We start from the raw sequence: 12,473 nt of genomic DNA, 5'->3' as shown, positions 1-12,473 counted from the left end.
CTGAGCCCCCTCCCACATTCCACACACCCTCCTGCACCCTAATCCCCTTCCCTGAGCCTCCTCCTACACCCCTTGCCCTGAGCCCCTTCCTGTATACCGCACCCCCTCCTACACCCCAACCCTCTGCCCCAGCCCTACATTCATGGCCCTGCATGTAATTTCCCCACCCAGATGTGGCCCTCGGGCCAAAAAGTTTGCCCACCCCTGGTTTAGAGACTCAAGGTGGATGAGGTAATATCGTTTATTAGGCCAGCTTCTATTGATAAAAGATACAAGCTTTTGAGCTTCACAGAACTCTTCTTCAGATCTGGGAAAGATAATCAGAATGTCTATTATTTAGATCAGATTCAGAGGAATATATAAAGCAGTGTAAGTTAACCCTCAGTAAGAGGTATACGCTTAAGTAAGTAAGGCTAAAGGGGTCTAGAGGTTGTTAGGCACACGTTCTACAGGTAAAACTATGTAACATGCACTGAAAAAACACCATGATAGTTGCAAACATTTATTAACTAAATTCTTAATGGGAAAAAAATAGCAATGAGTTGTTGCAAATAAGTTTCTGTACGTTATTCACAGTTTACAAACAGTAGCTGAACTTTAAAAAACAAAAGACATTGAACTTAAGACAGTGAAAAGTTGCTGTATAAAAACTTTGTAGAAAACGGGCTGACAATACAGAGTACAGGTCAAAATTAAGGAGAAGAAATACAAACCCAAACAAAATGTTCTACTTTACTGAATAACTTCCTTGGATTTGTGCTTGTTACTTAAATTCTGGAATATCTGTTAAGTGATGAAAAAATGGACGACCATGAACACAGCCTTTATTTTCATTTCCAAGCTGTTGCTTCATCCTGTAAATTGTGTCCTCTACATCCTCTTTTGACATATACAAGGGTAGCTGCCGAGACATACGCACTGCTTCTCCCTGTGGAGATGAAACCCTCCCATAAATTTTATAGTGCTACCTTGTATCAGATTAACATGTGACTTCAATAAACTCAACAGGCAGTAGTAGTATATTCCATTTTTCTCTTTCCTAGTGGTAAAATCTATTTCTTATTACCAGTATATTCAACCCCAGCATCCAAACTACAACTCTAAGCAAAAGTCTTACATGACATTTCAAGGTACTAAGCAAGGTATCAGGTCAAATCACAATGAGAAAGAATAGCATCAAATTAACTTGTTTCAGAGTAGCAGCCGTGTTAGTCTGTATCCGCAAAAAGAAAAGGAGTACTTGTGGCACCTTAGAGACTAACCAATTTATTTGAGCATAAGCTTTTGTGAGCTACAGCTCACTTCATCGGCTGCCAATGAAGTGAGCTGTAGCTCACGAAAGCTTATGCTCAAATAAATTTGTTAATCTCTAAGGTGCCACAAGTACTCCTTTTCTTTTTGGAAATTAACTTGTATTGCCAATCTGTTGGTCATGTTTGTACTCTTTTAGGGTCCAGTCTTGCAAGATGCTGAGCACCTTTTGATCTTTTTAGTTCCCTTAATTTATTGATTTCATTGAAAGCTGACAAAATACAAAACCTTAAGGTCTCTTTAAAGTGGCATTGCTGACTTGGTATTTTAATCATATTACTTAGCCAGTATTCCTCACCACTTGCCTGCTGCCTTCCTTCACAATGTACAAAACTGAACATGAGTTCAGGAATTTTTAAGCTTGAGCTACTTCACTCCCTCCCACAGTCCAGGGATGCCGTCCCTTTTTCTCCCAGCCTGAAAGGTTCTGCATCATTGTGGATTTCCCTCCAGCCAGGAGGTCTGAATGTAACTCCTTCTGGAACTAGTAGTCAATACTGCCCCTTGGAGCTGCCAAACAAGGATCACTGGAGAGAAAGGCAAAGAGCGTCCTGCTCAAATGTACAGTTCAAAGACAAAGCTTGAACTGCCTACTCGGCAGTGTACTGCCATTATGCCATCAAGCTGGAGAGAAAGGCAAAGAGCATCCTGCTCAAATGTAGAGTTCAAAGACAAAGCTTGAACTGCATATTTGGCAGTGTACTGCAATTAGGCCACCAAGCTGGCCTCAAGCCCACATCAATTTTTTTCAATTGATTTTTTAAAATTATTGCAGGCCTTATATCTCCCATTTAGTCTCTCTACGTGCCTACTGCTGTTATTGCTGTGAAATATCTTTCCTTGTAACAGAAATGTTCACAGGCCCAACAAATCGCCTTCCTCTGTAGCATGGGGCACGGGTCACTTGCTGGAGGATTCTCTGCTCCTTGAGGTCTTTAAACTACAATTTGAGGACTTCAATAGCACAGATATAGGTGTGAGGTTTTTTTTGTAGGAGTGGTGGGTGAAATTCTGTGGCCTGCGTTGTGCAGGAGGTCAGACTAGATGATCATAATGGTCCCTTCTGACCTAAATATCTATGAATCTATAAATGCCCTTATCTGCTCTCCTCCGTTTCAGATAGATAATCTCTTGATGAATCTGTTCATCAAGACTTGTCTTAAAAAACTAGTCATACAGGCCCAAATCCAGCATAAAAACAGAAGGTTACTTACTCTGTGCAGTAACTGAGGTTCTTCAAGTGGTGTCCCTGTGGGTGCTCCACTTCAGGTGTTGGTGCGTCCTGGCGCCGTTGATGGGAGATCTTCTGTAGCAGTGCCCCGTTAGGACGAGCGTGCGCAGTTGGTGTCTCGTGGAGGCACTGGAGTCTGCTTGGCGCGTGCGCATTCCGACTCCCTCAGTACCTTCTCCACCATGGAGTCCTTTAAGTCTAACTCCAAAGAAGAGGGGAGGGGCGGTGGGTAGTGGAGCACGCACAGGGACACACATCTCAAAGAACCTCAGTTACTGCACAGGGTGAGTAACCTTCTCTTCTTCAAGTGGTGTCCGTGTGGGTGATCCACTTCAGGTGAATGTACAGCAGTACCTACTATAGTTGGGGGGACTTTGGAGTTGTGGGTTTGGCAGTGGCAGCCAGTACTGTATGACCTATGACAGTGTCTGCTCTGGCAACTTGTATGCTGCCGTAGTGTTTGGCAAACGTATGGTCTGATGACCATGCAGCGGCTTTGCATATGTCAATAATGGGTACGTTGTGTAGGAACGCTACCGATGTTGACATAGCTCGAATGGAATGAGTTCTGATGCCGTCAGGATGTTCAATGTCGTGGATCTGGTAGCAGGACCTAATACAGTCAGAGATCCACTTGAAGAGCTGCTGTTTCGAAATAGCAGCTCCTTTAGAGCATTCTGCAGTAGATATGAAGAGTCTAGGTGATTTATGAAATGATTTTGTTCTGTCCAAGTAGAAGGCAATCGCCTTTCTACATCAAGGGTATGAAGTGCCGCTTTCTGTCGAGTTTTGGGGTAAAAAGTGGGGAGGTGTATTGTCTGGTTAAGGTGGAAAGAGGACACCACCTTTGGCAGAAATTTAGGGTGGGGTTGCATCATGATCTTGTGCTTAAAGAAATTGTAAGCACCTCATGTGTAGCCTGGCGTGTTTCACCACGAACGTGGCAGCTGCCATGTAGTCCAGAAATTGCAGACACATTCTGGCTTCGACCCGTGGACAGATGGACACTGTGTGTCTGAGGTGTCTCATAGTGAGGAACTTGGCCTGCAGGAGGAAGGCTCTGGCGAGGGTTGAGTCCAGGTAAGCCCCAATGAATTCTATTTGCTGTGTAGGCATCACAGCTTATTTGCAGTCCGAGCCTTTGGAAAAGAGCGATGGTAGACAGTGTGGCTATTTGCGCAGGTGGGCTGCTACCACCGTGAGTGTCTTGGAAAACACCCGCAGTGTGGTGGAGGGACCAAATGGGAGCACTCTGTATTGGAAGTGGTCGTGTCCCACTATGAACTGTAGCAATCGTCTGTGTGTTGGGTGTATTGAGATATGGAAGTATGCATCTTTTAAGTCGGGAGCTGAGAACCAGTCCCCTTGTTCCAGCACTGGTATTATCGTGCCCAACGTGACCATTCTGAATTTTTGGGAGCGGACGAATTTGTTGTGTCATCGCAGGTCTAGAATGGGTGATCATCTTCTGCTTTAATTCTGGGTCAAGAAATGGTGGGAGTAAAACCCCTTCCCTATGTGTTGTATTGGAACTTGTTCCATTGCACCTAAGAGGAGTAGTTGAGTTCTTCCTGAAGTAGGTATTCATGAGAGGGGTCCCTGAAGAGGGACGGAAAGGGTAGGGGGGCACGAAATAAAGGGATGGAATAGCTTGACTGCACTATTTCCAGGACCCAGCGATCCTGTGTGATGTTTCGCCAAGTGCGGTGGAAGCGTTGGAGGCAATGGCCAAAAGGGCAAGTAGGCGCTGGTGGTAAGGACTGGTTGCTCAGACCCTCAACCAAGACTTCAAAATTGCGGTTTGTTACTCGACTGGTGGGACATAGGTTGTTTTGACTGGGTTGTTCGACCTCTGTTAGGCCTGCCGAGGGACCTCCCAATGTCATATTACTTGGACTGCGAGCAGCTGTATTGCTCTGGTAAGGCTGGTATCTCTTTCTCTTGGAAGGAGGGGTGTAGATCCCTAGTGTTCGGAGGGTAGCCCTGGAATCTTTCATCATGTGAAGGACTTCATCTGTTTTTCAGGAAAAAAGTTTCTCTGTCGAACGGTAAATCCTCCACTTTGGTCTGTAGCTCTTTAGGGATGTCAGATGAGGAGAGACAAGAGGCTCTATGCATCACCACCACAGTAGCTGTGGTGCAAGCTGCCATATCAGCCATGTCCAGAGATGCTTGAAGCGCCATTCCAGATACTAGCTGTCCCTCTACCAGGACCAATTTAAAATCTGCTCTTCGGTTCTCTGGGATGTGGGAGGTGAATTAAAAAAGTTGGCTGTAATGATCAAAGTCATAGCTAGCGAGAAGAGCAGTGTAGTTGGCAATTCTAAATTGGAGAGTAGAGGACATGTAAACCTTGCGACCTAAGAGGTCAAAGCGTTTGAAGTCTTTTTCTTGGGGTATGGACCAGTAATGAGGTTGTTTAGCCCTATGGTTAGCCACTTCAACCACAAAGGAGTTGGGTTGTGGGTGTGAGAATAAAAGGTCCACACCCTTAGCTGGGACATAATATTTCTAGTCAGCCTTTTTACATGTTGGCGGGACAGAGGCTGGTGTCTGCCAGATAGTGTCGGCCAGTTCTACTTTGGCATCGTTTATGGGGAGTGCAATCTTTGAGGATCTTCAAGAGCTTATGTTGATTCTCCTGTACCTCCTCCACTGGAACGTCCTGGCTGATTGCAACCCTCTTCAATAATTCCTGAAATTGCTTGAAGTCATCTGCCGTAGTTGGTGGGGGTGGCATGATGGCTTCATTAGGTAAAGAAGAGGAGCTATGTTTGGGCAACTCCATGTCAGGTCCGGGCTCTTCACACGGATGGCATTGGGGATCCAGATGGAGAGCGGATCTGCGCTCTATGGGGTGAGGAGGTGCAGGAATAGTGGGCCTTATAGGGTGCCCATGCGTCCAAAGTGCCCATTGCATGGGGCATAGTAGTTGAGGTCCCATCCTTGGTGGAGCAAACCATGGGAAGTGGGGTTGGTCGTTGTGATGCACGTTCCTGTGAGGCAGTCTTAGTTGTGGTGGAGGAAAGTCGGGTGGAGGAAAAACCGTGTCTCCGTGGTCATTGCCATCACTGTCTGTGAAGACGGAGCGTTCAGTAGGAGAGGGTGGCTGGATCAAGGGTGAGCCCTCGGTACTGAGTAGAGGAGAATCCACTGAGATGTCTTGATGCGTTAGAAATTGTGTCTGTGCTGGAGTGTGCGGCACCAAGGATTTAGAGTCAGAAGCCGTTGGTTTAAGCAGTTTGTCTTTGGTCTTGGCTGGTGCCGGTGGCCCCATGGCGGCACCAGATAGTGTGTCAGTACTGGTGGAGTTGCTGGTGCCTATGGCATTGTCCGTTCTGGGGCTATGTGTGTGGACAGCGCTGACTCCAGCACAGGTATCGGCACCTTTGGTGCCAAGGAGGAGACCTGGCCATGACGTAGCCTTGACTCCTTACGTTTCTACACTACATACCCGGTGCCGGAGGTGCCGGGAACGTCACAGGTGCTGACCCTTGAGGCAGTTGGCACTGCTGGCAAGGACCTCGCTGGGGACCATTTCTTTGTGCCCAATTCCCTGTTTGTGGAGGTCGAGGCTCTCTTTCGCTTCTCGTGAGATGGTAGAGCCATGCTCTTGTCAGTTCTGACCTGGTCGGAGAGCACCTAGGAGAGGGTTTTGTTCTGCCTGTCTCCAAATTGGGTTGGAGGGATTTCTCCATCAGAATAATCTTTAAACGCAGGTCTTGGTCATGGCGAGCTCTGGTTTTTAGATTATTGCAGTGGATACACTAGTTGCACGTGTGTCTCAACGACACATTTGACAAATTGGGAATGTCCATCCAAGCATGGTATGGGATCCTTGCAAGAGTCGCATTTTTTAAAACCAGGAGACCCCAGCATCTTTAATGTGGCCCACTGAAGAAGGTCTAAGAATGAGACGTTAGCAGGGTTCACTCCCAAAGGGGGAAGAGGGGTTAAGAAAAACTTGGTTTGGTTTTGTTTTTTAATGAGCTCTATGCAACTATCTAAAGGTAGAGTAGTAACTGGGGAGGTTTTATCTAACTAAAACTAATTTTCTCTCAAAATAGAGGAAGAGGTTCAGCACTGCCGCAAGTTCCATCTTCAGCCAAGGATGGCTGAGAATGAACTGAGGGGGTTGGAATGCATGTGCACCAAAAAGATTTCAACGAAGCCGTGAGACACCAACTGCACATGCACATTCTGACTGGGCACTGCTACTGAAGATCTCCAATCAACGGTACCAGGATGCACCGACACCTGAAGTGGAGCACCCACAGGGACACCACTTGATGAAGAAAGTAGGCTGGTTGCTTGGTAGCTTATGGGCCATTTGGCAGATTTGAAAGATGACAAAGAATAATGGAAGGCAGGCTTGTCCACTTCCCCATCCGTTCCTGTCAGTTCTCCAAAACCCTGAACTGAAATGGGAAATGGCTTATCCAAGTACAAAACCACAGCCATTAGGCTAGTCATTCAAAGGAAAGTGACCTTTTAACATCAGTGCTTGTGCGTGCACTTACTTCCTATCCCCCTCATTCATGGCTCTTATCAATATGTTTAATACACAAATAGGTAGTTACGGCCCTTTGGATGGACAACTTTCAGCATGAACAATTTCATATACAAACAATATATAGAATATTAGATAATTTGAAATATATAACAATATACTGTTCCCCTCAGTGTTATGTCACTTTTCTTGCCTCTCCATAATGTGTTGATTGAAGATTTGCTATCTTAGGCCCCTATATAGGAAAACACTTGAAGTATATACTTAAGTCCACCCCTATTTAAGTACATGCTAAAGTGCTTTCTTGAATAGAGATGCTTTGTCAACTTGGGGTTTGAGAAAGAGAGAGAATGAGAGAGAGAGAGAGAGAGTGTATATACACACAGCTAATGATTAAATACTGTGGGACAAATCCTGCCTTGTTTATCTGGAGGTGGAAAGGGTCCACTGGCAGGTCTGCTGTCCATAGGAAGGCACACAAGGGTGAGCAACCATGGGAAAAGCATACAGAGGAAAAGTGGGTTAAGAAGCAGTGTGGCATGAGTATGCCACAGTCTGAGGGGAAGAAACCTTCTTTCCTTTGCCCTGAAGCTAACAAAACAAAAATTTAAAAAATAAGATTATTATCCCTGAATTTATGCCACTAAAACTTGTATAATTCAATTTAGTGGCTAGAAATAAAGTTCTTTTTCCTAATTATTATTTTATCTACCTCTATTGTATCTCTACTCTCTCAACTTTCTCTTTGCATGAATTGTAGAAATTTTATTTATTTTTGTATGAAAGCCGTGCACTTTCAGATTGTTTGGAAACTGTGTGCATCTCACTGTGGTTTATTTAAACTTTAGATGTAGGTCTACTTTCCCTAAATTGATCCCTTAAATCATTTCATGATTACCAGATTAGTTATGGTGGAGCTATGACACTGGCAGTCCCGGTGCCAGCTCATGCCGAGGCCCCTAGGCCTCACTGAACAATGATAAATGCATAGCTGGAAATCAGTCTGGCTCACCTGTGTGTTACTATTGTTAAAATAGGAATTAGATTTATAGAGAAGTGTTTATTGTTGGACTTTATGAAATTCTTGTGAGTTGCTGCATACATTAATTTCATTATAATATCTGTATCCTGTGTTATCAGGTAATATTTAAGTGTTTGCTTTGTAACTATAAAAGTGTATGCTATGAAATTGGAAACCCCCACATTCAGGAGAGAAGCATTATCAAGTGTGAAAAATTAGTTTACCATAAGTAGTGTCATCTCCTGCCCAACAAAAGAAGGCCCATAGACACCAGACAAACCATTGTGGAACATCAGTAGACAAAAGACTTTGTTGATTGCTCCCACATACACCCACCCATGAAGAGGGGACATGCACAAACTTTCCTTCCACCACAGTTTGAACTCTGGGGGGGAAGGGAATAAAAATTGCCTACCAGAAGAATCTGTATCACTATGCTGCTTGGCATTTGGAGAGGGCAATATTTCTAAGTATAAGCAAGGGATCCCCAAGATGCTTAGCTTGGGTTAGCCCTAAAGGACATATAGAGCTTGTGCATTACAGCAGCTTCTATTACAGTCTTAGGTTTCAAAAAGTAACTCATTTGTGTGTGTATGTTCACCTGCTTTAACCTTGTAAATAGCTCTAATTTCTTTTTCCTAGTTAATAAACCATTAGTTATTTTATTACAGGATTGGCTACAAGTGTTGTCTTTGGTGAGAGATCTAAGGTACAATTGACCTGGGGTATCTGACTGGTCTTTTGGGACTAAGAGTAACCTGCTTATTGTGATTTTTGGTGTAAGGCATTATCTATCTATTGCCTGGGTGCCCAAGGGGACTGTCTGTGACTCCATATTAAGGCTGTTATAATGCTTCAGGAATCCACACTTGATACTTGGTTGGCAAAGGCTAATTATGGAACGCAGAACCAATTTGGGGTTTGAGCTGTGGTTTGTAACAATCTGCCCTGAGGTTGGTATCCATTTTCGAGCCACTCCAGACAGCTTGACAGGAGTTAAGAATTTGTGGCTGTGATACATAAAAAAGAACCAACCACTTTCTGGAAACTGTAAACAATTTTATGATGGGACTGCACTGTAACCTGGAAAACTGCCTCTTTATAGTGTTTTTATATACTGTCTTGTCAGGTCACAGTTAATTTATTCAAACCGCATTTCTTCTTTGAAAACTGCCAACATAAAAAGAGTACCTTCTTACTGAAATATGCTTCCTGAGCGTATTCAGAGTCATATCTGATGACTGAAGTGACAAACATGTTCTTACTCCTTTTAGCCAATTCAACTGAGAGACAGTATATTGGATTTTATTGTTTCTTGTTCATCATCATGAATCTCTCATCAGAATAGAACTGCATTTAATTAATGCTGAAAGCTAGAGAGACTTTCAAATGGCTTCAACTGTTTATTTAAAAATAAGATGACCAATACCTGAAAGCAAACCAGCTATTTCTTACCTCCAAGTAGTTTATCACTTTGAGAGGTCTACACTCATATACTTCCTTTGCATTTTTGTTTATCACGGCATTCAGAATTTCTTTTAAATCTGATATACCATAGTATGGCAGACAATTAGCCATTCCTTCTATTTCCAGCTGGTTTTCTGTAGCTGAATATCCTGGCAATAAGAAAAGAAAATAATTAGTATTCCTGATATCAATAAACAACATCTATGTTACACACTGTTTTGATTTATATCCCAGAATAAGCCAAATGAAAATAAAACTGATGTAAAAACACTTAGTAAACTAGTCATTAGAATTCAATACAGTTAAGACAATTAATTTTGCCTTCATTGGAATGAACAGCATGACCTCCTCCTGGGTTTCATATTAATCATGTGTCATGAGTGCCTTTTCACACCACATGTGCCACAGTTTACTTTAGTTCAAATCCCAGTTAGAACTGTTTAAATGCTTACACCACTTTACAGTATTTCCTCTTTGGGCAGGCATTGTAATCCCATAGCTTTTATTAAAACAAATGAAATTAAAGGTGAATATGTAATGATTTCAGCTTCTACGATTTGTTTTTATGAACAGCGTGTTGATGCTAGTTGCTATGCAAATGGTTTAAACATCCGTCCAACTCAAACTCAATTATTTGGGACAGATGCAATTCCCGTTGAAATCAAAAGCAGTCTTTCCATTGAATTCCACTACCACAGAGACTGAAGAACCCAAGTCCTCACAACTGAACCGTTCCACAGGGCCCTCCACATCCATCAAGGGGTTGCCACCACTTCAACTGAACACCTGAATAGGGACCTCCAGGGCATGATGCAAAGACCATCTTATTAATGTAACCACCTACACCCCAGCAAAAAAACTCAACTCCCTACACCATGGGAATCCAAACCTTTAAACAAATCCAGACACCCACCCTACTATTAAATTAACCCCACCCAAGCACCCTCCTTCCATCCCAACATAAACTTCTCTTTTCTTTAGGCTCAGCCTCTGCTCACCTAATTTCCCACTCAATAAATCCCCTATAAATGGCATAAACCTTACTCTTACTAGTATCTGTCTCAGACCCACAAAGGAATAGTGTTCATGACAATCTCAGTCCATTCCCCTGTGCCAGATCTCTGTCATGCCAGCTCCAATTAAGGGAGTTAGATTGGAACTCCCTAGAGAAACCTGCACCTGATTGGCAAAGGGGAAACAGCTGCCAGCCTAATTAGCCCGAGGTTGCACAAAAGCCTCAGGGGAAGGAAGCCAAAGGGGGAAGCCAGAGAATGGAAGGAGAGGGGTAGCTCTTCCCTCCTGGCTACAGAGATTGAGAAGTCCTTAAGGCTCAAACCCCCAAGCTGTAGATGGTGAGAAGGTGGTGGGATTGCACTCTGGAAATAAACTGCACTGGTGAATGCTGAGCCAGGTCTTTTTGTGTGTTTTGGAGCAGAGGCAGGACCAAGGGGGCCCCTACTATGCCCTGTTACAGCTAGCTACCGCCTATTGGGGAGGTGGATTAAATATAACAAGGGGAGACCCCCCCCTCCCATCACTGTAGTGTCTACACTGAAGCACCGCAGTAGTGCAGCCTAAATTAAAAGAACAGTGAAGAGGGGTCACAAGTTAATAACAACAACAAATTGAAAGATTCTATACATGGGAGGAAATGTTTACAGCTGAAATCACAGAAATGTGTTTTAATGGATTAATATTAATCAAATGAGGTTGCCATCCCTTTTTTGCACATTATTTACCTGGTGGTCACTAAATGGTAGTGAGAAGTTTGTGCATGCTGACAGGAACAAGCTTAACTATCATCGCTGGCACCTCCACAGTCTCCTGAGACCGCAGGATCCACCATGACATCCTTGGACCTTCATCATCCTGATCCAGAGAGATGTCGTGCCCAATTGAGCCATAGAGAGAGAACCAATGACATTCTCACCTTCACTGGCTTCGGCTAAATCCAGACCATCACTTTGAATGTGAGACTTATATTTTTTCTTCCTTAGCTCCTTTTGTCTTCTGTCTCAAAAGAGTCTGGCTTAGACAGCCAAGACAATTCCATCTTTTGCAACATTGTTATGCGTCTGATCAGAGAGGCAGCCTGACACTGGTACAAGTTTGCCAGCTCTTATAGTGGCTGACAAGACAATGTGCACTGTGCTCGTGTTTCTCCAGCAGGGAAGCTGGAAGTGAGAGTCAGCACAAAAGACAGAAGCTGCATTTTCTACCTTTACTATTCTTTTCTTTCCCCTTTTGTGTGTTTGTTTAGTCTTACTGTTAACGGGATCAGACTTCAACAACAACAGCTCCAGCCCACTTCAACTAACTTTCTCTTTTGCCCGAAAAAGGACACAATCCATCAAAGGGGGGGTTCCCTATAAAATAGTTTTCAGGCAAAAGGGAGCAATGGAATATTGTAAAATTGAAAGCCTTATTTAATACTTTACATTTCAAATGCTATAGCTGTCTTTCCTTTCTGTACCCTTGATGAAAGGTTACAAAGATTTTGAATGGTAGTCGTTACAATAAGAGTAAGCCAAAGATAAAGTAACATAAAACTCCCGACCACTCATTAATTTTGTAACAATAAACAAAAGTTTCATTAACATCTTAGCCCTTGTGGTCCCAAGACACCCCCTTTCATAACACAATACCACCCTCCTATGCAAGCATATCATCTTTGCTACTAGGTGAGAGATACCCAATCCCTTGCCACAGACTCTGGCTAGACATGTAACTAAAACTGCCTGAATGGTTCCTTTGAATACCAACTATCTAATCATGAGACTTAAACTAGATGTTTAGTGGTACATATGAACAGGATGCCAATGGCATCCCATAGCTACCTGATACTCATATTTTTCTTGTGTATATTATCCAAGTAATTCCAAATGTTTTCACCTTCTATGTATTTGTAAGTGTGGATTTTAGTATGTCTATCT

The 12,473-nt window shown here is 43.4% G+C and overlaps 1 protein-coding gene across 3 annotated transcripts in view; it reads right to left on the bottom strand.

Moving 5' to 3' along the window:
- Positions 1-268: 268 nt before the first annotated feature.
- PMS1 (PMS1 homolog 1, mismatch repair system component) overlaps positions 269-12,473 on the bottom strand; it is an 89,111-nt gene continuing 76,906 nt past the window's right edge. For 2 of the 3 annotated variants that reach the window (XM_077830142.1, XM_077830143.1), the window contains exons 13-14: positions 9,529-9,689; positions 269-928 (exon numbers count right to left, since the gene is read on the bottom strand). In XM_077830142.1, coding sequence (XP_077686268.1) covers positions 764-928; positions 9,529-9,689 — 326 coding nt within the window. In that variant the 3' untranslated portion in view covers positions 269-763. The remainder of the gene's footprint in view (positions 929-9,528; positions 9,690-12,473) is intronic. The other variant, XM_077830144.1, reaches the window with a different exon arrangement.

This window comes from Eretmochelys imbricata, chromosome 11 (assembly GCF_965152235.1).
Source record: "Eretmochelys imbricata isolate rEreImb1 chromosome 11, rEreImb1.hap1, whole genome shotgun sequence".
In the NCBI taxonomy this organism is placed as follows: Eukaryota; Metazoa; Chordata; order Testudines; family Cheloniidae; genus Eretmochelys; species Eretmochelys imbricata.
The sequence above is the reverse complement of the archived record's forward strand: the minus strand, read 5'-3'. Positions and strand labels throughout refer to the sequence as shown.